The 24,926-nt window shown below is 44.7% G+C and overlaps 1 protein-coding gene across 1 annotated transcript in view; it reads left to right on the top strand.

Moving 5' to 3' along the window:
- Positions 1-24,926, top strand: part of LHFPL6 (LHFPL tetraspan subfamily member 6) — a 245,758-nt gene that overhangs the window by 198,154 nt on the left and 22,678 nt on the right. The window contains exon 3 of the mRNA XM_033950072.1: positions 19,173-19,271. Within this exon, the coding sequence (XP_033805963.1) occupies positions 19,173-19,271 (99 nt within the window). The remainder of the gene's footprint in view (positions 1-19,172; positions 19,272-24,926) is intronic.

The following is a 24,926-nucleotide window of genomic DNA, read 5'->3' as shown; positions in this document are numbered from 1 at the left end:
GATTATCTGGACAAAACTTTTCTAAACCAGTATAGGATAGTACATCTTTTAAATACATTTTAAGTAATTCTAAGGGAGAAAGAAAATGAGATAAAGGAAAATTCAAGAATCTGAGGTTCCTAGATCTCAAAGCATTCTCCGTTTTCTCCAACTGTAAATGTAATAAAGTATTATCTTTTACTTGAGATATCATACAAGATTGCAATACAGGCACAGTTGATTCAATTTTTTCTAATTTTTTTCCCATATTTACCAATTGAGTATCATGTTCAGCCACTTTATGTGTTATTTCTGAAGAAAATTTACATAATTGCACTACTGTGCTCTGTAGTGAACTTTCAATTCTATTAACAACCGTCCAGACATCTTGCAAAGTAATTGGTTTATTGCCCACCTCAGGCCTTTGAATAGGACCGGTAGGCATTGAAACAGGAGAAATCATAAAAGACTGTTCCCCTAAAGAATCATTTTTAGAGTCCAACTCTAAAGGTAATGAGGAGGCTAAATCCAGTCCAGACTGGGAAATGGAGTCAGCCTTCTCCGATAATGCAATTAAAGGTTGAGGTGGAGGCATGGGTTCGCCAGATGAGATAGAGGCAGATTGGCAAGAAACATCAGTCTTACCTTCAGATATCGCTTGTAAAGCTAAAAGATGACGATCCATAGGTCCGTAGATATTAGAAGGTGATGAAGAAATAATCTTGGCTTTTCGTTTCCCCGTTGTTCTTGCCAATTACTCCTCGCTCCTCCTGGCTCCGAAGGGGCTCCAAAGGGGTGTGTCCGGCCCCTTTGGCCACGCCCCGTCGGACACGTGGCCATGGGCACGCGTCCGCGGGCCGCGTTCCGCGGCTCACCCGGTCTTTATCCCGAGGAGAGAGGACCTCTCCTCGATTGGCAGCTGTCTGTGGTGGGCTGCAGGGGTGCCTGACTGGAGAGTGGAATCTCCAGCAGGAGTCAGTCAGCCTTCATACATAAAACGGAAAGTATTACATTTTTTTTTTTTTTTTTATATACCACCTTATCATTTATTTCAAGGTAAGTAATAGACTAGACCAATATTTTTCCGCCAGAGTATGAAAATCATCTCAAATTGTAACCCGTGCTGGGGAGGATGGGATAGAAAGCAAAATAAATAAATAAATAAAAGGGTTCCCTGCAATTTACCCTATTCAGTGAAAGGGGTGCAGGAAGTTAGGATTTCACAGCTTTTCACAATAGCAGAGTTAGCTAACAAAAAAAAAATAATTGGAGAACCATTAAACTAGACATAGAACTTTAAAAGAACACATGGTAATTAAGGACATAAATTGATACGTTCCTCTCTATAATGTATCTGGACTGAGCGTTTCCAATGGAAAAGACCAGCTGGTAGTATTCCACACCAGGGATAACAAAGACCTTATCGTCTGCCTCTGCTGTAATGAGTACACATTAGGAGAAGTGGTGGGTGTGCTAGTGAATCACTTCAGAAGGTCAGTTCTCTACCGAGGGATGTTTCACCAGGTGCCCTCAGCCTCCTTAGGGAAATAGGAGATTGGGGATAGCTTTGCTTAGCCAGATTTTTGTTAAATATTAAAATCCTTCTGATTGCCATTCTCCGAGATTGTAGGGAGGGGCCTTGGTGTAGCTATGGGTGGGCCTGGATGTGCAGAGGTCCACCACATTTCTCTTTCCCTTCTTTTCTCTACAGCGTCCTGGCATCTGTCCTCCTCTCAACCCCTTCCCCCCGGTATATCTTTCATGCGTCTCTGGCACCTGCGGGGGTTTGTTTTTGCTGCCGGCACCGGCTCCCGAAGGCTTCCTTCTGCTGCATTCCGCATCACTGACATCACTTCCTGTTTCCTGTCTGGCGGAACTTGGCAGAGGAGGCCTTCGGGGGCTGGTGCCGACAGCGAAGATGAATCCCTGCAGGTACCAGGTATCTGACTCCCCGAAACTACCTGATCTCCTCTCTATTATTTCCTGGAAATGACCAGATATCTTCTTTGTACTCCACCTTCTATAAATCTTCTGTAACCCGCCTTGAACCACAAGGTAATGGCGGAATAGAAATCTCTAATGTAATATAATGTAATGATATGAACAGAGAATTATGACTGTAATTTCAATGAATGCAGGTTATTTGATCATTTTTTGCCATGAAGTCTCATGTTCCAGAATGGAAAATATGTTAGTCTGGCCCAAAGCTGATAGTCTCCTTGTAAATGTTAGAAAGAGATTTATTTTAAAATTTTCTATACAGTTTAAAACCTAAATGGTTTACATAGTGTTACATACATGAATTTATGAAGCAAATAAAAACAGACAAACATAAACAATCCTCAGATTGCTTACAGAAGAGAGGTATTTTTTAAACATAATAATAAAAGATTATAAGCTGTTTTAAAAAATTGGACCAGTGACAAAATTTGGGTAAAAGAATATAGCAGTTGTTATTGAACCGATTCCTTTCCCTCTGATGGTCCACATAAAATCTTCTCGTTAGACTGTTGAAGCCCTTTTACATCAATGATATATAGTGGGTTTCTTTTCTGTGTATTTCCAGAATAGAAAGTAACATATATTATGAAAAAGTGTGATCATTTGTCTCTGTCCTCCCTGCTTCACCAATCTTTTTTCTCTGGCTATACAGCATCAATCCAGTGTTTACTAGCAAACCTAGACAATAAACTGAGATACTCTCAGTGCAAGATGAAAACCACTGCAGTGATGTCTCAAGTCTAATGACAAGTGTGAAGGTTCCCATCCCCCCTGTTTATATTGCCCTTATATGGGTATCTATCAAGGAGATATTCAGACTATGGTGGTCAATGTTTTTTTTTAAACCGACTGCCATGAGCAGAGTTGGGAACAGATATTCATCTCCGAGCCAAATTCCGATGCCAGCACTGAACATCTAGTGCATTGGAAGCCGCCTGAATTTATCTGGTTTTCAGATAGCAATCTGAACAGTTTTTGTCTGTCCCAACTTGCCCAATCATTATTTGAATATTGGTGGTGCCCGAAAAACTCCTGGTAGTGGCATATTAAGGGGGGGGGGGCAGGCTGCCCTGGGTGCTGTCTTGGCGAGCAACTATCCTCCTCTCTACCCCCGTACCTCTTTGGCTCTTCGCCGGTGTAAGCATCATCTCCAAACTGCTGCTCATGCTGGCCTCAGCTCTCCCTCTGAAGTCACTTCCTGGTAGCGGAACCAGGAAGTGACATCAGAGGGTGAGCCAAGGCTGGCACAGGCAGCAGGTTGGAGATGCTGCTCACACCGACGAAGAAGTGGGGGAAGGGAAGGCATGCATGTGGTGGGGGCAAGGAAGGAGCAAGGAGGCAGAGAAGGGATCATTGGTGCCACCACCTCAGGTACCTCCTAACCTTGCTATGCCACTGACTCTTGGCTCCACATTCACTCTTCTTCTGGACCACCCTGGTACTAATTGGACTTGCTGCCAATATTCAGTGGCACTCTCTGGTTAAGCGCTGAATATTAATGCCATATCTGGTCAGCATGATTTAACATAACATAACATTGTACTTATAAACCACATAACCATAAGTTCAATGCGGTTAACAAAAGATTAATAATAAAATGACATAAGAAACATAAATTAATTTACCAGGTACTTTGAAAAAAGGTAAGTTTTCAATTGAGTTTTAAAATATTTGTAAGAACAAGCGCTACTCAACAAAGGTCAAAGAATGGTGCATGAGCATGAAGAAGGAGTTTATTGGAAAAACAAACCCATAAAGTGAAAAGTTTGCACAGTATTGAAGACTTTTTATTAAATTATATGGACAATAGTGCATTTTTTATATGAATTTTTAATGGGTTGGTTGGATAGGTTGTTAAGGTTTCAGGTATATTTATATGATATGAATTAGAAGTACAATTGTGATTTATATGAAATTTTAAGTGTGGAGGGGCATAATCAAAAAAAGCGTCTAAGTCCCCTTTTGGCCTAAGTCCCTAAACGTTCAACCCAGAAGCAGGGAAAGTGTCCATAACCAAGACAAAAGTCCATGTTTTGATTATGGCCTTCCTCTGCCTAAACGCCCAATCTCCACTACGTCTACAAGTACCCCCATAGCACATCTACACTTTTTAGCCATAATGAAACAAAAACACGCCTAGGCCACAAACGTCCAACAGAAGGGCTTTTAGGTGAAGGAGGAGCCAGTCCTTCACCTAAAAGCTGGATTCTGTAACCGGTGTCTGTCAAAAACAACACCGGTTACAGAATCCCCCCCCCAACAATCCAAGCAGGAGGGTGCCCAAGCCCTCCTGCCATGTCAAACCGCGACCCCCCCTCCCGACAACATCGGGGCAAAAGGGAGCTCAAGCCCTCTTGCCCCGCCGACTCCCCGATACAATCGGGGCAAGAGGGAGCCCAAGCCCTTTTGCCCTGCCGACTCCCCAACTTCCCGACAATATCGGGCCAGGAGGGAGCCCAAGCCCTCCTGGCCCTAGCGACCCCCCCCCCCCCCCGCTAGTTGTTTGGGCCAGGAGGGAGCCCAAACCCTCCTGGCCCAGCCAATCCTGCCCCCCCGACAACATCGGGCCAGGAGGGAGCCCAAACCCTCCTGGCCACAGCGACCCCCCACCCCCACCCCGCACTACATTAAACCCTCCTGGCCACGGCGACCCCCCACCCCGCACTACATTACATGGTTCGGGTAGAAGAGTGATGGCATCGCGGTAGGGGAAATGAGGCATCTCTCCTGCCGCGATGGTTAGGTTGCCGGGCCGCTGAACTGATGGCGCCAGCGGCCATCAGCTCAGTGGCCCCTTTTTCGGCACTTAGACCTGGTTTTATTTTGTCTAAGTGAAAAAGGTCTAAGTGCCGACTTGGTTTTATTTTGTCTAAGTGAAAAAGGTCTAAGTGCCGACTAAACTGTATTGGTTATACCTGTTGTACGGCTAGGTGTAGGTCGGCCCACTGCCCGCCCTTTCCCCTCCTCTAAACACACCTCTTTTCTCTGTGTGTGTTTAAAGGCAGGGGAAAGGCCTAAGCTGTTTGTAGATACGTCTAAAAACCAGCTTTGGTTATGGGTACTTGGACGATCAGGCTTTTTGATCGTCCAAGTAGCCATTTAGGACACTTTTTAGACGGTTTTTTTTTTTTTATTATTACCCCCCATAATGTATTAAAAATTGTAATAGGATATTAAGTTATGTATTTACATATAAATTGATGTTATATGCTGTTGCACTTATTGTAAGTTTTAAAAATGAATAAAGAATATTTAAAAAAATTGTGAATGGATGATTTGAATAAATCTTTAGAATTATAATATTTGTGATATATATATATTTTTTTTTTTTTGTTTGTTTGTTTATGAAATTATATCTCAATAAAAGAGAGAGATGAAGCTAGGAACTTGCTTTGTGTATAATAAATGATGCCACAAAAATCTGCTGCATTGGAGGTTAGTTTGACTTCCTTTACATGGGAAATGCGAGAGCCTGCCGTCATATGGTAGTAATTACTTCAGTTTTACTGGATACTGTTTGCTGGCTTGTGTGGATGTCATGTGTGCAGTTGTTTACAAAACTGTAAGGACAGGAAATAACTTAGTCTGCTATGCTTTTCTTCACTTAAAAGATAGCTGTGTCAACAGTTAATATTTGAGAGGTAGACAACTCCAGGCTTGGGATTAGGACCTGTGCAAGAATATTGTGCTACATCCACTGCTCCCTCTAAGCCAGAGTATTGCAAACTGTGTGCCGCCTGAGATTCCAGATGTGTTGCGAGATGGCAGGGAGGAGGAGAGGGCCGGCACTAGCTGACTGACTACAGCAAGAGGCACATCTGTAGGCAGTCAGCCAGTGCCAGCACATCTCCTTCTCTCCGTGCCTCTTCCCTTCCATGCCTCTTCCCTTCTAGCAACCCCACTGGCGGCTCAGGTCCCCATTTGGAGGGCCGTGATGACTGCGCACTTCCAGATGCCCTTGAGCCAGATTGTTTAGTGTGCCGAGGCTTCGCAAACTTTGCAAGACACTGCTCTAAGCTAAGTCCTTCACCTGTAGTCCTGCCAGTGGGAGGCACTGTTTCACTATTATATTTTCAATAGTGAGGGACAAGCAAGTTCTGCAGGACTCCAGGGAACCTGCCTGTCCTTAGTGAAGCACCCCACCCCTTGGGTGGCAATGTAGTTGGAGGACTCCTGCTTAGCTTAGAGGGAACAGTGATTGCATCCCTCCCCCTAATTAACTTTCAAGCCCCTAATCGTCACCCCCACCCACAAGTCATCATTCTTTTAAATATTAAACTTGATTGTATATAAACTCACAAATAGGTGCCAACATTTTAGTATGATTGGACAGGCCAGACACAATGCAAATTGCCCGTCCCTGAAACAATGAAGAAACTTGCATAAAACTTGGGGTGCTCCGCATCCCAGAAAGATGGTTCCTATGAATAAGGGACTTAAGAGCAATAAGATAAGTGTGTGGGAGGAGCTTAATAATTTTGAGAATGGTTTGTGAAAAACTTTTTTTAAAAAAATTTGCTGCTAATGTTTGACTGAGCTTCATTTTGGGTTGTAGTGAGGTCTGGGTTTTTGAAGAACAGCTTTTTCACAGTTTGGTTATTGCGTTCCTAAAGAAGGACATGGAGATACTTGAGAGGGTTCAGAGAAGAGCGACAAGAATGATAAAAGGTATGGAAAACCTTTCATATGCTGAGAGGCTAGAAAGGCTAGGGCTCTTCACCCTGGAAAAGCGGAGACTCAGAGGAGACATGATATAGACTTACAAGATCATGAAGGGCATAGAGAAGGTGGAAAGGGACAGATTCTTCAGCCTATTGGGAACTACAAGAACAAGGGGGCATTCGGAGAAATTGAAAGGGGACAGGTTTAGAACCAATGCTAGGAAATTTTTCTTCACTCAGAGGGGGGTGGACACCTGGAATGCGCTTCCGGAGGCTGTGATAGGACAGAGTACATTAAGGGGATTCAAAGAGAGATTGGACAAGTTCCTGAAGGATATGGGGATTGAGGGATATAGATAAAGGTAGAGATAGGTTCATAAAAGGGTATAGATAGAAGAATAATGAGGATTGAAAGGTTTTAGTCAAAGGATCACTTACAGGTCATGGATCTGATGGGCCGCTGTGGGGAGCAGACTGCTGGGCGCAATGGACCCCTGGTCTGACCCAGCGGAGGCAACTTCTTATGTTCTTATGCTCTTATTCTGTTTTTCCCAACTTCGTAAAAGAGCCAATGATAGTAAACGGGGCTCTTTTAGAGTATCAAACATCGTTTAAGTCTGCACTTGGAATTTTGAGGCTCATTTTGATTGATAAATTTCACCTTGTCTCTTTCTTACATTGTAGCAAATGCAACAAACTGTGAGTGATATTTTGGTTGCTCTAGGCCAGTGGTTCCCAACCCTGTCCTGGAGGACCACCAGGCCAATCGGGTTTTCAGGATAGCCCTAACGAATATGCATGGAGCAGATTTGCATGCCTGTCACTTCCATTATATGCAAATCTCTCTCGTGCATATTCATTAGGGCTAGCCTGAAAACCCGATTGACCTGGTGGTCCTCCAGGACAGGTTTGGGAACCACTGCTCTAGGCAACCACCTAGTGTTTCCTAACGGCTGGGCCAGCCCTACTTGGTGTCACAGGTAGGGTTACCATATGGTTCGAGAAAAAAGAGGTCAGACTGAGATATCCAGCAATGGAAGTAAAACCTGGATGTCTCAATCTGTCCTCCTTTTTCTGGAGCCATATGGTAATCATAGTCACAAGCCAGTCAGATCTTCTGGCTATCTATAGTCTGGCTTTTGGCTATGGAGGAAGTATATTTAAATGCATCTCATGCATGTTTAATATGAAGATTTTGAAAATCTGATGAGGTTGTAGAAGTTAAGTAGTGGAGTTGCCTACCCATGTTCTAAGTCAGGTGTGCCAAATTGCACTCTTTTAGGGCTACTAATCAGTCCACTGTCCCTAAGAATATGTATGAAATGTATTTGCATACCATGGAGGCAGTACATTTCCCCCTCCAAATTTGTGGGTTTAGAACTCGCAACTTCGGTTATTCGTGAGTTTCTAAACCCTGACCAACCCATGCCTCCCTCCCACCTCCTAGACCTCTCCATGCCTTACCTGGTGGTCTAGCGATGGAGCAGGGCAGGAACGACATTCCTACGCTCCTGCCCCCTGCAGAACTGTGACAAAAATGGCTGCCGTGAGTTCCAGTGGTCTCATGAGACTACATTGGGAGCTCATGGCAGCCATTTTTTTCCATAGCTCTGCACAGGGCAGGAACGTAGGAAGATTACTCCTGCCCCGCTTCACTTCTAGACCACCAGGTAAGGTGTAGAGAGATCCAGGGGGCGGTGGGGGTGGGTCAGAGTCAGCCCTAAAGTTATTCGCAATTTTTCCATTTTCGCAGTTCGGCTCTGCCCTTAACCCCCCTCAAATTTGGAGGGGGAAATGTACATGGAAATACAGTGGTGCCTCACACAACGAACTTAATTGGTTCCAGGAGCAAGTTTGTTATGTGAAACGTTCGTTATGTGAAACGCGTTTTCCCATAGGAATACATGTAAAAAAAAATAATTCGTTCTGCAGCATAAAATATGCTAAGATGACATAAAAAAAGATAAATTTTTGGTTATTATTTTTATTTAGATACATCTAAAAACATAATTGTTTTTTAAAACAACACACATTTTTTAAATTTAAAGACAGACTAAGTAGAGTCTAATTTTACAGTGAGAGGGCAGAGTCTCAGCGGCAAAAACTGGGACTTAACTGTTCATTTTTTTTTTTTTTCTACCGTGTTTCCCCGATGATAAGGCAGGGCCATCAAATAAGACAGCCCCCCCTTTTTAGAAAAAAATGTAAAATAAGGCACCCCCCCGCAAATAAGCCACCCACCGATACCTGCGCTTACCCGAATCGGGTGGTACGGTGGGTGACTCCGTGTGGTCCTTGGCACCCCCGACACGATCGGGGCAAGAGGGAGCTCAAGCCCTCTTGCCCCCCCGACTCCCCGACACGATCGGGGCAAGAGGGAGCCCAAGCCCTCTTGCCCCCCGACTCCCCGACACGATCGGGGCAAGAGGGAGCCCAAGCCCTCTTGCCCCCCGACTCCCCGACACGATCGGGGCAAGAGGGAGCCCAAGCCCTCTTGCCCCCCCCCCGACTCCCCGACACGATCGGGGCAAGAGGGAGCCCAAGCCCTCTTGCCCCCCGACTCCCCGACACGATCGGGGCAAGAGGGAGCCCAAGCCCTCTTGCCCCCCCGCCCCCCCGACACGATCGGGGCAAGAGGGAGCCCAAGCCCTCTTGCCCCGCCGATTCCCCAACTCCCCGACAATATCGGGCCAGGAGGGAGCCCAAGTCCTCCTGGCCACGGCGACCCCCTAACCCCACCCTGCACTACATTACGGGCAGGAGGGATCCCAGGCCCTCCTGCCCTCGACGCAAACCCCCCCTCCCCCCAACGACCGCCCCCCCCAAGAACCTCCGACCGCCCCCCCAGCCGACCCGCGACCCCCCTGGCCGACCCCCACGACACCCCCAACCCCCTTCCCCGTACCTTTCTGTAGTTGGCCGGACAGACGGGAGCCAAACCCGCCTGTCCGGCAGGCAGCCAACGACGGAATGAGGCCGGATTGGCCCATCCGTCCCAAAGCTCCGCCTACTGGTGGGGCCTAAGGCGCCTGGGCCAATCAGAATAGGCCCGGGAGCCTTAGGTCCCTCCTGGGGGCAGGGCCTGAGGCACATGGTCGGGTTGGGCCCATGTGCCTCAGGCCCCGCCCCCAGGAGGGACCTAAGGCTCCCGGGCCTATTCTGATTGGCCCAGGCGCCTTAGGCCCCACCAGTAGGCGGAGCTTTGGGACGGATGGGCCAATCCGGCCTCATTCCGTCGTTGGCTGCCTGCCGGACAGGCGGGTTTGGCTCCCGTCTGTCCGGCCAACTACAGAAAGGTACGGGGAAGGGGGTTGGGGGTGTCGTGGGGGTCGGCCAGGGGGGTCGCGGGTCGGCTGGGGGGCGGTCGGAGGTTCTTGGGGGGGGGCGGTCGTTGGGGGGAGGGGGGGTTTGCGTCGAGGGCAGGAGGGCCTGGGATCCCTCCTGCCCGTAATGTAGTGCAGGGTGGGGTTAGGGGGTCGCCGTGGCCAGGAGGACTTGGGCTCCCTCCTGGCCCGATCGTGTCGGGGAGTCGGGGGGGCAAGAGGGCTTGGGCTCCCTCTTGCCCCGATCGTGTCGGGGAGTCGGGGGGGCAAGAGGGCTTGAGCTCCCTCTTGCCCCGATCGTGTCGGGGAGTCGGGGGGGCAAGAGGGCTTGGGCTCCCTCTTGCCCCGATCGTGTCGGGGAGTCGGGGGGGCAAGAGGGCTTGAGCTCCCTCTTGCCCCGATCGTGTCGGGGAGTCGGGGGGGCAAGAGGGCTTGGGCTCCCTCTTGCCCCGATCGTGTCGGGGAGTCGGGGGGGCAAGAGGGCTTGAGCTCCCTCTTGCCCCGATCGTGTCGGGGAGTCGGGGGGGCAAGAGGGCTTGGGCTCCCTCTTGCCCCGATCGTGTCGGGGAGTCGGGGGGGCAAGAGGGCTTGGGCTCCCTCTTGCCCCGATCGTGTCGGGGAGTCGGGGGGGGCAAGAGGGAGCCAGGCGGAGAGAGGGCAGTTAAGCGCAGTGCCTGCGCGGAAGGATGCAGCTCGGGCGACTTCGTTGTGTGAAACGAAGTTCGTTGTACGAATCAAGACATAAAGTTCGTTGTGCGCAGCGTTCGCTGTGCGAGGCGTCCGTTATGCGAGGCACCACTGTATCTCATGCATATTCATTAGGGATAGCCTGAAATCTTGGTCTAAAGCCCTCCAGGATTGCAGTTTATCACCCTGTAATGATTGTATAAAGTCATATTAGGTATGAAAATGAGTGTTCTATGTCTGAAAACAGTTTATTGATGACTATGCATTACATAGAGTATTAAACAATTAGAAGTAAAACAAACTAGTTATCTTCGTTTTGTTTCATAAATGTCATAAACAACCTTTATTCCCCTTCACCCTCATTCCTCATTTACCTATATTTCACCCTCTCCTTTCTTGTTATAATTTAACAATTGTAAAATATTGGTAACAAGATGGTAAGATAAATCTCACCCACCTCCAGCATACACCCCTCCCCCCCCCCCAGAAAAGAGTATTGTTCAAAGGGATATATTTCACTATTACTGTAATGGGAAAGTGAACAATCAGACCTTTGACTGTACTTAGACAGATGTTTAGTATGGTTTCAAAGACCAATGATTTATCTTGTTAGTCTTGTTCTAATTTCCTTTTTCATAAGGAATATGAAAGAGAAGAGTCTTCCCTTATTTTTTCTTATAAATATTTTTAAAAGCACTCAGCTTATTAGTGATGGGAGGTTTTTTTTTTTTGTCACGTACAGTTTTACTGTCTGAAGGATATAGAAGAGGCACCCGGAGGTGGAAAGGTGAAAGGTTCACTGGGAGGTTCAAACAGTTCTGCTTCATTACTGCTAAAAGTGTACTGTTAAATTTCCATTCATTTCATTTCCGGCAGCTATTTCGACTGCCAGGCTGATCTTCCATGTGGAGACTGACAAGATGTCACAAGAAAGCGAGAAGACAGAGGCAGGTTGTCACAGTCACCTTACATTTGAACTTGATTCTTCTCTAACCATAAATAAAATCCACAGGAGTCCAAAGCCGATGGAAAGGTTTTTGAGTGTAGAACTGAAGTTTTTTTTTCTCTTACCTTTATCTTAAAGGAACAATGAGAACGTAAAAGATTTCATTGTTTATAAGACTATTTATAATCTTACTTAACATGAACAAGCTGAAGGGGCTGGAGGAGCTGCCGTACAGTGAGAGATTAGATAAACTGGGCCTCTTCTCCCTTGAAAAGAGGAGGCTGAGAGGGGACATGATCGAAACATTCAAGATAATGAAGGGAATAGATTTAGTAGATAGAGACAGGTTGTTCCAAGGTAGAGAGAACGAGAGGGCACTCTCTAAAGTTAAAAGGGGATAGATTCCGTACAAACGTAAGGAAGTTCTTCACCCAGAGAGTGGTAGAAATCTGGAACGCTCTTCCAGAGGCTGTTATAAGGGAAAGCACCCTCCAGGGATTCAAGACAAAGTTAGACAAGTTCCTGCTGAACCAGAACGTACGCCGGAGGGCTAGTCTCAGGGTGCTGGTCTTTGACCTAAGGGCCGCTGCGGGAGCGGACTTCTGGGCACGATGGACCACTGGTCTGACCCAGCAGCAGCAATTCTTATGTTTCCTTATCTACCTATGGCTCATATAGGGCATTTTATTTATTTATCTTCCTTAAACTCCAGGTCACTGACTGTGTTCTATTAATAAGCATAGACTGGTTGTTCTGGCCCCTTCCAAAGCTTGGTTAGAAACCACAAGGGTGAGTGCTTTTTATGTAGGAGAATTTGGTAATCTATGTCCCTCTATTCTGAATATACTATGACTGACAGGGAAAATGCTTGAATTTTCTGTATGTAAATCACTTTGAGTGTGGTTGTAAAACTTCAAAAAGGCTGTATACAAGTCTCAATCCCTTTCCCATAAGAGGTTTAAGACTCAAGTGAAACTGTTTGGTTTTTTTTAAATGGGCACAGATGCTGTGCGTGTTTACACACGCACAATATCTGCCCCATTAAAAAAGCACCCCCCTCCCTGCCGATGACGGCCCTCCCTACGAACTAGCACTGCAAATCGACACCCCCCTGTGGCAGTGAAAGCGGCAGGAGGAATGCCCACTTCCTCCTGCCGTGCAGACCCCTCCCCCTGTGAAATAAAATTGGCAGGAGGAAAGCCCACTCCCTCCTGCCAATGCAGGCCCCCCAAAACCATTCCCGCCCCTCCCACAAGGGGCCTTAGGCATCTGAACTAATCAGGGTCTTAGGCCCCTCCCCATGCATCACATGATGCACCGAGGAAGGAAGGCCTGCCATTTAAGATCGGCAGAACTTGAAGGGACCATGCTTTCCTCTTCCTTCTAACGCTAAAAGGTACCAGGGGAGGGGGGTTCTGGGGAGCATCCAGTGGCAGGATGGAGTGGTCTTCCCTCCTTCCTTTTTTTGGGGGGGAAGGGGAAAGGTAGGGGATGTTTTTTTTGGGGGGGTCCTGATTTGGGAATAGGCCTTCCTGTATCGTAGTCATGGGGGTGAGTTGCATTGGCAGGAGGGAGTGTGCATCCCTCCTGCCAATTTTCTTTCACAGTGGGAGGGATTCAGCATGGCAGGAGGAAGTGGGCATTCCTCCTGCTGTTTTCACTGGTGTGAGGGGGCCGGATTGCGATGCCTCCATTGGGAAGAGCATACATCAGTGGGGGGGGGGTGCTTTTTTATCTTTTTTTTTCTGATGGGACAGATAGTGTGCATGTGTAACATGACCAATATCTGTGCCCATAAAAAAAAGATTAGAGAGATAAGTGGCTAGTCTTGACAAGTCACTTTTCTTGGATCGCTAAAAGCGACTACTTTTTAAAATAATTGATGGTTTAATAATCCTGGGATCTCTGTATATATAAGCATGATTCAAAATATTTTGAGATGGTATGAAGTGATTTTGTTTTAGAAAGGCAATAAATGGGACCATTTCCTCCATTTTGTGTACTTAACATGTTAATTTGCATGGAACAATGAGACACAAGGAAAAACTTTTCCCTTCAATGGCAGACTGACTTCTGCCTGGTATATCCCAGAATGCATTGCAAGAGGGTCAGACATCACCCTTTTTCAAGATGGCAGTGCTGAAGGCAGAAGTGAGTGGGCATCATTCCTTCCTCTAGTTGAGTCATGCTTATGGAGGGGTCGGGGGGAGGCATCAAGTCAGTTATTTGTAATCTGGGGGGGGTGTCACTAGACACCAAGGCCTTTTAAAGTTGGGAGGAAGGATTACTTGTCCTGTTGTGGATATGCCAGTCATTACAGGAAAGGCTGCTAGACCAGTGATTCCCAACCCTGTCCTGGAGGAACACCAGGCCAATTGGGTTTTCAGGCTAGCCCTAATGAATATGCATGAGAGAGATTTGCATATGATGGAAGTGATAGGCATGCAAATTTGCTTCATGCATATTCATTAGGGCTAGCCTGAAAACCCAATTGGCCTGGTGTTCCTCCAGGACAGGGTTGGGAACCACTGTGCTAGACAACAGGGAGAGTTTTATTTTTAATAGGGCGAGTCAGGTTAAGTCTGGCAAGAGGGGAGGAAGTTCGTACCAATGCAAACTACCATCAACTTTTTTTTTTTTTTTTTAATGTAAGTAATCCTTTCTGTCAGTTCCTGAGCCAGTCAACTCTCAGGCACTGAGAGGAGGGTGACATTTCATAATGGTCTGTGGATCACTACCACAATTTTAAGGTGAGAGTAAATTTTGGAGCACTAATCTCATGATAAAGCCCACAGATTTTTTTCTTAACACAGGGCCAGCTAGTCATTAGGTCACCTCCATACCATTATAAGCAAAGTGTTTTACTGAGATGTAAATCAATGTTCTCTAATAGATGCTGATTAATGGATGCTTCATGCCTAATTTGAGCAGTCTGCCTTGTCTAGGAAGCTGCAGATTTGGGAGGGATCCAGCAGTTTTTCAAAGACACTTGTGAAAGAAAGAAAAGAGAGCAAACCACTTCAGTATAACAGAGCAAAGTAGGGTCAGTTTTTATGTGGAACAGTGATCTGACAAAGTCGGGTGGTGTCAGTAGCCAGGGTTATGCATCCAATTACACTTCATTATCTTTATAGGCTATGGGCATCCTTTATGGGCATGGCTTTGTTGTAAATAATTAACAGGCTATAAAAACAAATTGGAGAACCAATTATTACTGGAGAGAAGCCCTTGGTCTTAAAACTCTCTTACCAACCATTTATTATCTTCTGTATGCTCCATCCTGACCCGTTCTCTTCCCCATTGTGTACTGTTAATTTTAGTGCTAGGTACAGTGTTGAGTAGGAATCTGTTGAGAGTAGAGAAGTGCAGGATGGGATAGAAATCGAAAATTCTTCCTTTCATGCTGTGGAGAAAATGTATGTAAATTCCTATTGTGCATATCTTGCAAACCTGACTGGCTACGTGTGTCCTTGGTTGAGAACAGAGAATGACATGGGGACAAATTTGTCCCCATCCCTGCAGGAACTCAATTTATCCATCCCATCCCAGCGAGTTTTGTCACTGTCGCTACCCCTGCCCCATTCCTGCAAACTCTGCCTTAACCGCACAAGCCTCAAAGACTTATGATTCTAAAGGACGGAGGACGGAGCTTGCAGGAATGGAGCAGGGACAGGAAAAGAACTCGCAGGTACGGGAAAATGAGTTCTCGCGGTATGGGGGAAATGTCCCCGTGTCATTCTCTAGTTGAGAACTTTTTTTTTTTTTTATAGATAAATACCATCTCTCTCTAACAATCACCCACCCCCTGCCTCAGGACCCCAAAACACCAGAAAAATTGGTTTTAAAATCAAGTGAAGATTCCCCCAATAATTGCCCACCACCCTTGGCATTGCTGTCCTCCATCTTCCTCCCCCCCCTCAAGATTGGAGTTGAAGTTATGGTGCAGGAGGCAGAATGGAGGACGGAAATGATGGTTATCATGGGTGGCAGGGTGGAAGAGAGAAATGATCATTGTGGAGAAGAGCTGGTGCAGAGAAATGCTGATTGTGGGGAGGAGAGAAATGGTCATCATGAGAAGGAGGAGAGAAATGCCTCCAAATAATAGCTCATCTTAGATTTTTTTTTTTTAAACCTGTGTTTCTAATAGCCCAGAAGATGATTAGAGAGAATATGGTATTTTTTTCCTGTTGTTTATTGTCTCCATAGTTAGAGATTAGTGATTAAAGAGCAAAGATGTGTGACATAGCTACCTAATTTTGAATTCTACCCTTATCACTATAAAACCTTGATGAATTCATTTTACTTCCCTTTGCACACCTTTCGATTGCAAATGTGTTGAGACAATGATTTGGTTGCAATATCTTGATCCCAGCCTGCACTCTACAGCATGGCAAAACCACATATAAAGTACAGTAAATCAGAATGTAAGTACAGTACAGTGGTAGGCATGAGTGCAACTGCAGCAAGTAATGATGCCATTAGTTCAAAGCTCTAGCGCACATGAAAAAATAATGAATGGTAGTTATATAGCCACAATAACTTTATGCTTAATGGCTCGCATTAGCAAACAGGAGCTCTAGCACTCACTCTGACCTTTTTTCCGCCTTCTCCAAAAAATTAAATTTATGCACACTTTTTTTTTTTTTTTTCTTCTGCTTTCCCTGGGCTAATGCTGTTCTCCTGATACAACAAAATTGCTGTAATTTATTCAAAGCCTATGCTTGGAAACATTTATTCTCCTAAACATGTTAAATGGAAGAGGGAGATGTGCTAAATTAAGCTCAAAAAACAGGGAGGAATGGAGGGAAGTATAATACAAAAATTCAGAAATATCACTCCAAAACAAAAGCATCACACAAGCCAAGAAAGCTAGCTTACTACTTAAGCGAAAGAAAAGCCTCAGACAATCGGAGAGGTGTAACCACACTCTTCCACCCAAGCATCATAGGCAAAAAACAAGTTTAAAGTTAGCAGGTGGAAGCAAAAAAAAAAAAATAGCCAAGAATGATTAATGGTAAAAACCACTGAACACAAACAGGCCAGGCCAACGATCGTTTCGTGGCCGGTAACCAATGCTTCAGGGTCTTAGCGCCAAATCCAGCCTATCAGTATGCAGATCCTAACTGTTGCTTTCAACCATTCTCGGCTATTTTTTTTACTCCCAACTGCTAACTTAAGCTCCACATATCATGTATTTGGACATCAGAGGATGAATGTTATAATCACCACAATAGAAGCCCCGAAGATGAAGTTTTCCTTTCTTTTTTTTTTTTTTTTTGCCCAACGGTTTTCCCCTTCTCAGTTGTAACAGGCTTTTACTTAGACAATGTCTCCAAATGAGTTATTTTTATGTCTTTTGTAAAAGAAATAAATGACCAACACTCTACTGTTTGACTACTGCAGTCATCCCGTGAGAGTAATTTTGTGCATACCATGACAGTAATGAACTTCATGCCTAAACCAAGGTATGTGGAGTATAATCTGTCAAATTTACTATACTGTGCCACCACCATAAATCTTCATTCACAGCGACCAGGGGCTCTTCCCACTCCTCCCATTTTATAAGATAATCCCTGTTCCCTCCTTCCTCCCATCTCTTTAGTCCAGCTGTCATTGCAGTAGTCCTTGGCTAGGGGTCTAGGAGCCCACAACATACGCACTCTGAATATGGCCACCGGGTGTCACTGTTGTACGATAGGTGAAATATGCACCTAGTAGGGGTAGGTGCATGCTGCCTGCTTGCGTCATGCCTCTAACTCAAGGAGCAAAATGCTGGACTTGGAATTTGAACCCAGGGCTCACATCACTGCCACAGAGTCACTTTTGAATAAAGCCTTGCAGTGGTGATATTCCAAACTCAGAACTCCCGTTTATGTGCATGCACTTAAGAATTGCCTTTTTCATCACTCCTGGTCAGAAGTGAAAATGTAGAAGCCTCATTGCAACAAATATTTTGGCCCTTTTATCTGATTAGACCCTTTCAACTATAGCAGTATTCTGCTATGTGTGGTTTCCTCTCTCCTATCTATCCTGCTGTGTGTGGATTGTAAACTACATTTGTTTTGTCATTGTTGGATTGTGGCTTTATTTGTAATTAGGCAGAAGAGCCCCTTGCCTTGAGATACAAACAGAACAACAAGAAAAGGCAAGGGAGATGTCTTTTCAACCCCAAATAAAGTCTTTATGCGAAGCAAAAAGGTCCCAACAAGGATCCCAGTTTTGGCGTTTAGAAGACGCCTTCTTTTCCAATAGTGTCCCCTGATGGTAAGGCATCTTCTAAACGCTGAAACTAGGATCTTTGTTGGGACCTTTTTGCCCTTTCTTGTTGTTTTATTTGTAATTAGTAATTTATTTTTTTATATATTCTTAAATTTCATGTATATTTTATTGCAAACAGCATTTGTAACCTGCTCTGTTGCACCCACAAAATGTAATTTCGCAGAAAAACAAGGATGGATTGAGACATCAATGGAAGTAAAAGTCAGATGTTTCAATCCATCCTCCTTTTTCTAGAACCATATGGTAACCCTAGGCAGTAGGAAAGACTGGGATAATTAAGTAGCTTGATAACAAATTTCAGTTATTTTTACCTATTTTTGTTTTTCTATTGGATTTCCTACTGTTATTTAATTCTTGGATTTCCTTATTTCAAATTTTTGGAATTAATAGGTAAAATCCTAATTAAAATAAAAAGAGCCAGTAAATCTATGGGAACCTGTGAAAATAGCATTGACAAAATGCTAATTACAGCTAATCAATGACTATGGGGTCCTTTAACTAAACTGCTAGCACGTGCTTACTCGTACATGTTAAAAAGACCTACTGGGGAACATTTGCTGGCATCCTGTGGCAAATTTGCCAATTTGGGTGAGCACACCATGCACTAAAATATATTTTTTAAAATTTTGTGGGAAGGGAGCGTGTTTGGGGGTAGAGAGTGAGCATGACAGTTTTAATCAGTTAGTACACGAGGCATTGCTGCATGCTAATTCATTAGCAAATGTGCCCCCCACCACTTGCTGTATCATCAGATATGGACCCTTCCCCAGTCAACCTGTTGTTGTTTTTTTTTTCCTATATGATTTGACATTTAAATGAGTTTGACATCCCTGCTCTAGTGTGTTCAGACAACATTAAGTAAACTTGATTATTGCAACGTGGTATACAAGGCACTTGAGTATATCTAAAGATTTAGGGCTCCTTTTATCATGCAGTGGTAGAGCATGCAGGCTGGCGAGGTAAATGCTCCGACGCTCATTCAATTCCTTGTAGTTCTGATTTTCCCATCGCATTCAATAAGAACAAGACTACAAGTCTGTGCATGCAATGGGGCAAATCCCGGGCTGGATCAACCCTGTTGGGCGAATCTGAATCCAGTTAGTAACCTTAACGGTAGGCATTTGGGTGACTTGTATAGTGCTAACAACTGGTGAGTCCTGTCCTTTGCATGGTATCCTTGCCAGTCATTCTGAATTTGTTATTTATTCTACTCTTTCTATGCCATTTAAGAATAACAACATAAAATTTAGGAAATCTGGGAAACAAATGTAAAGCTCTTTGTCTTTCTGTCTGCAGGCTTGCTGATCGGCTCTGGTTGTGCTCTCTATCCACTGGGATGGGACAGTGAAGAAGTCAGACAGACCTGTGGTAATCTGTCCGAGCAGTTTGAACTAGGTAAGTGCTGCACTTGCCATAAATCTGTTTGATCTTATATACAAGGGACTAGATTCCATAAATGGCGCTTAAAAATCAGCACCGAGCTGTATTCTATAAAGGGTGCTATGGGATGGGCACCCTTTATAGAATAGCTTCCGGAAACCACGTCAGCTGTGGACACGAGCGGTTTACACCAACCGAAACCAGGTGCAAACCTTGGCGTGGATCCCCTGAATTCTATAACACTGCATGCATTTTAAGGGAGCGCCCCTGATCAGCCTATGTTGCTTGAATCATTACGCCCCCCCCCATTTCATTTCTGCTGGTTTTGGACCGTTTTAGCTCCTTGCTTCTGTTATAATACTTTTCTGTCCACAAAAAACGTGAAAAGAGCGGATAATACTAGGCGCCATATATACGAGGGGGGTGCTGTAAAGTTCTCAGCTCAACCAACCAGCTTCCTAAATTCTGAGTGTTATTTTGCCACTGTTGCTGAAAAGAATGTTATTTCATTACATGCCAATTTGCAGAAATGAATTTCTCTGTTTCAGAACGTTGACTGAACCATATCCACGTCATTCTCTTCTTGGTTCGGCTGAGATGTTTTCCGCACACCCTCGTAGAATTCCCTAGTAGACTTGTTCTCTTTCTACTACTACTATGCATCATTTCTATAGCACTGCTAGACGTACAAGACGATCCCTGCTCAATAGAGCTTACAATCTAATTAAAACAGACAAACTCTCTCCTTCCCTCCTCCCACCACCTAATTGTCCCTCCTGAAGGAAAACAGAGGAGCATTGCTGTTCAGGCTCAAGAAACTATAATCACATGGCAATTTGTACAGACCGTGTCCAGATATATCTTTTTCAATCTGTACTCAACATCCAGATTCTTAAATTTCTTGTTCAGATTTATCTCATTCTTCATATTCTCTGCTATCTTAAATGAATATTATTTTTAAAATTTTTTTATACGGCATACGAGTTTCAAACAAGCAAATTTATCCCCACCCCCCACCACCACCCCTTTACAAAACCGTGACGTGGTTTGTAGCGCCGGCTGCAGTGGTAACAGCTCTGACGCTCATAAGAACTCTATGAGCCTTGGAGCTGTTACCGCCATGGCCGGTACTAAAACCCACGCCATGGTTTTGTAAAAGGGGGTTTAGTAACTAAGTAAATGTAATTAATTATTGTACTTAAGTAACAATTTTGATACTTTTACTTATATAGAAGTACAGGATTGCGTTTGTTACTTTTACTGAAGTAATAATTTTGCCAATTTTACTACTTTTACTTAGGGGTCCTTTTATTAAGGTGCACTAACCAATTTAGCGCGCACTAAATGCTAACATGCCCATAGGAAAATGATGGGTGTCTTAGCATTTAGCATGCACTAATCTTTAGCGCGTGCTAAATTGGTTAGCGCACCTTAATAAAAGGACCCCTTAGTTACATTTGATATTTTTAGTTAAAAGTAAAAAGTAAAATCGGAAGGGAGATGTAAGAACATAAAAATAGCCTTACTGGGTCAGACCAATGGTCCCTCAAGCCCAGTAGCCTGTTCTCACGGTGGCCAATCCAGGTCACTAGTACCTGGCCAAAACCCAAGGAGTAGCAACATTTCATGCTACTGATCCAGGGCAAGCAGTGGCTTCCCCCATGTCATAGAAACATAGAAACATAGAAAGGTGACGGCAGAAAAGGGCTATAGCCCACCAAGTCTGCCCACTCTACTGACCCGCCCTATCAAGTCTGAGTGTCTTACTAGGCCTCTGTAGGGATCCCACGTAGATGTCCCATTTATTCTTAAAGTCAATGTCTTTCTCAATAACAGAGTATGGACTTTTCCTCCAGGAACTTATCCAAACCTTTCTTAAAACCAGCTACGCTATCCGATCTTTCCACATCCTCTGGCAACACGTTCCAGAGCTTAATTATTGTCTGAGTGAAAAAAAAATTTCCTCCTATTCCCTGTAACTAGTGTCCCCTAGTCTTTGTAATTTTTGAAAGAGTGAAAACTCGATCCACTTGTACCCGTTCTACTCCACTCAGGATTTTGTAGACTTCAATCATATCTCCCCTCAGCCGTCTCTTTTCCAAGCTGAAGAGCCCTAACCGTTTTAGTCTTTCCTCATACGAGAGGAGTTCCATCTCCTTTCCTCAGTAAAGCAAATGAAACAGTAAAACTGGGAACAGAATTTTGCTATTGCAAACCCCATCATACAAACAGTGATAATTTCATCTTAAATTTTTCTGTTCAGTGAATATAGCCAGTAAGAACAGTGGAGTTGCCTGTTTTTGAACTGGTTAGGGAAGGGGAAGGGAAAGGGAATAGTACCGCTTGGACAAAGTGTATTAAATGGTTTACAATCAGGTACTCGAGCATTTTTCCCTATCTGTCCCGAAGGCTCACAATCTAACTAAAGTACCTGGAGGGTAATAGAGAAGTGAAAAGTAGAGATAGAGGAAAAAAATAAAAAATAAAAATAAATATTTTAACAAGACAGCATTGATCTAAATACTTTGGAAGGTAGAAGAGAGGAGAGAAAGGAATAGATGCAGAAGGGGGAACCGTTGAACAATAGAATTCTGGAGAAATTTAAATGATAGAAATAGAACAAAACAAAGACAAAAGGCAAAACAATAAATAAGATTAAAGATAAATCATAAGCTGGAAAGAAAATAAAATAAAACTTTGTCTTCAATCCACGGTTTCAGCGTCATTGATGAAGTGGAGCAAGTAAGTTTAGGAGGAGCGATGACGCTCCCAGAAAGGGCTTCTTCAGGGAAGAGACTTGGCTGACAGTCCCAGGATGCCCATGTCTCCTCCCCTGCGGTGGTCTCCTATCCAAGTATTCCTTCCCACGACACACTGCCCGTGCCCCAGCCGCCATCCTGAACTGTTGCTCCTGCCCTGTTGTTCCTTTGTTCACCGGCAAGAAGCTCTGGATAGAAGCCGGGCTAATGGACGATGTGGTACTTTACCTTAACCTTTACTAAAAAAAATATTATTTTAGGCACTTAGGCCCAAATTCTGTAACCGGCGCCTTAAGCACCTATTTTGGAGGCGCCCAACTGAATTCAATAACAAGATCAATTAAGCTTTTTAATCAATAATTGAAGCTTAGGCCCCTGTCAAGAAAGATTGATTCTGTAACAAGGCGCCTCTAAAAATTTAGGCGGCCTTCAAAAAAAAAAAAGGCGCTATGCATGTTAGGCGTGGGCGTGGCTTCATGTTAGGCGCCTTGTTACAGAATTGCTGCTCTTAAGTGTGCTTAAGTGCTCACATGGCCGCCTAACTTTTAGTTGTTCCCAGAGCTGGCCTATTTATTGGGTGCCTCCAAAATAGGTGCCACAGCTGGAAACAAAGCAAAGCATGGAAGACCCATTTCAGAATTTTGAGTTCACAACAGATGATGTTTACAGAGAACTGTCAAGACTCAAAGTGAACAAAGCCATGGGACCGGACAATTTGCACCCAAGAGTGCTCAGAGAGCTATGCGATGTTCTGGCGAAACCGTTTGCCATGCTCTTCAATCTCTCCCTAAGTACGGGGAGAGTCCCCCTGGACTGGAAAACAGCTAACGTCGTTCCTCTGCACAAAAAGGGTTGCAGAGCAGAGGCTGCGAATTACAGACCAGTGAGTCTCACATCAATAGTGTGTAAACTCATGGAAACTCTACTTAAAGGTAAATTAGACACGATATTAGATGAGGGGAATCTAAGGGATCCCTGTCAACATGGATTCACTAGGGGCAGGTCATGCCAATCCAATCTTATCAGCTTCTTTGATTGGGTGACAGGAAAGCTAGACTCGGGAGAATCTCTGGACATAGTGTACTTGGATTTCAGCAAAGCTTTTGACAGTGTCCCACACCGCAGACTTTTAAACAAGATGAAATCGATGGGGTTAGGTGAGAAACTAATTGCATGGGTCAATGATTGGCTAAGTGGAAGACTTCAGAGGGTGATGGTCAACGGCACCCTCTCTGAGACATCGGAGGTGACTAGCGGAGTGCCGCAGGGCTCAGTCCTGGGACCATCCCTTTTCAACATATTCATAAGGGACTTGACCCGAGGGCTTCAGGGTAAAGTAGCACTTTTCGCCGACGACGCCAAACTGTGTAATACAATAAGCGAAAGCAATCTCAAGGATAGTATGACGCAGGATCTGATCACGTTAGAAAACTGGTCCTTGACATGGCAGCTGGGCTTCAACGCTAAGAAGTGTAAGGTCATGCATCTCGGCAGCAGAAATCTAAGCAGAACATACACCTTGAATGGAGAAACACTAACTAGGACTTCAGAAGAACGGGATTTAGGAGTACTCATCAGTTCAGACATGAAGGCTGCCAAACAAGTAGAGAAGGCCTCATCCAAGGCAAGGCAAATGATGGGATGTATCAATAGAAGCTTCGTCAGCCGCAAACCTGAAGTCATAATGCCACTTTACAGAACCATGGTGAGACCTCATCTGGAATACTGTGTGCAATTCTGGAGGCCACATTACCGTAAAGATGTGCTTCGAGCTGAATCGGTCCAGCGGATGGCCACTAGGATGGTCTCCGGACTCAAGAGTCTCTCATACGAAGAAAGACTGGGCAAATTGCAGCTCTATACTCTAGAGGAGCGCAGGGAAAGGGGTGACATGATTGAGACATTTAAGTACGTCACAGGTCGTGTCGAGGTGGAAAATGACATATTCTTTCCTAAGGGACCCTCGGTCACAAGGGGGCACCTGCTCAAACTCAGAGGAGGGAAATTTAGTGGTGACACCAGGAAGTATTTCTTCACAGAAAGGGTGGTGGATCACTGGAACAAACTTCCGGTGCAGGTGATCAAGGCCACTAGCGTACTCGACTTTAAGAATAAATGGGACATCCACGTGGGATCCCTACGAGGGTCGAGTTAAGGAACTAGGTCATTAGCACTCAGACTTAATGAGGTGGGTCAGTAGAGTGAGCAGACTTGATGGGCTGAAGCCCTTTTCTGCCATCATCTTTCTATGTTTCTATGTTTCTATGATTCACTGAACAGCGCCCAATTTTACTTGAATCGCGCTGAGCGGTGCCTAATTTGGCACCTACCTTTTGGGCGCTTCTTATAGAATTGGCCTCTTTTACTTGAATAAATTTTAAATTTGTTTTTCATTATATTTTTTACCTTTACTTAAGTACTTTGGCCTAGTACTTTAAACCAGTGGTCCCCAACCCTATCCTGGAGGACCACTAGGCCAATCGGGTTTTCAGGCTAGCCCTAATGAATATGCAAGAAGCAGATTTGTATGCTTGTCACTTCCATTATATGCAAATCTCTCTCATGCATATTCATTAGGGCTAGCCTGAAAACCCGATTGGCCTGGTGGTCCTCCAGGACAGGGTTAGGGACCACTGCTTTAAACAACATTGCAGACAAGACCATCAAAATACAATCTTCAACCCAATATCACTCAAAATCCCAAAGTACCTCCCACCTTTCCCGCCTGACAGAGGAACAAAAGCTTCTCAGCTAGCAAAATTCAATGCAGCTCTAGAGAAATTACCATATTTCTAAACCCTTGCAGAACTGCTCATAATTCATGTCCTTCCTCAAATTTTCAGGCAACATGTTCCACAATGCCAGGACCATTACTGAGAAAACCTTCTTTTCCCCAAATGCTTGCATCTTC

This window comes from Geotrypetes seraphini, chromosome 6, assembly GCF_902459505.1.
Source record: "Geotrypetes seraphini chromosome 6, aGeoSer1.1, whole genome shotgun sequence".
Taxonomy (NCBI): Eukaryota; Metazoa; Chordata; class Amphibia; order Gymnophiona; family Dermophiidae; genus Geotrypetes; species Geotrypetes seraphini.
This window is presented reverse-complemented; position numbering and strand designations above follow the sequence as displayed.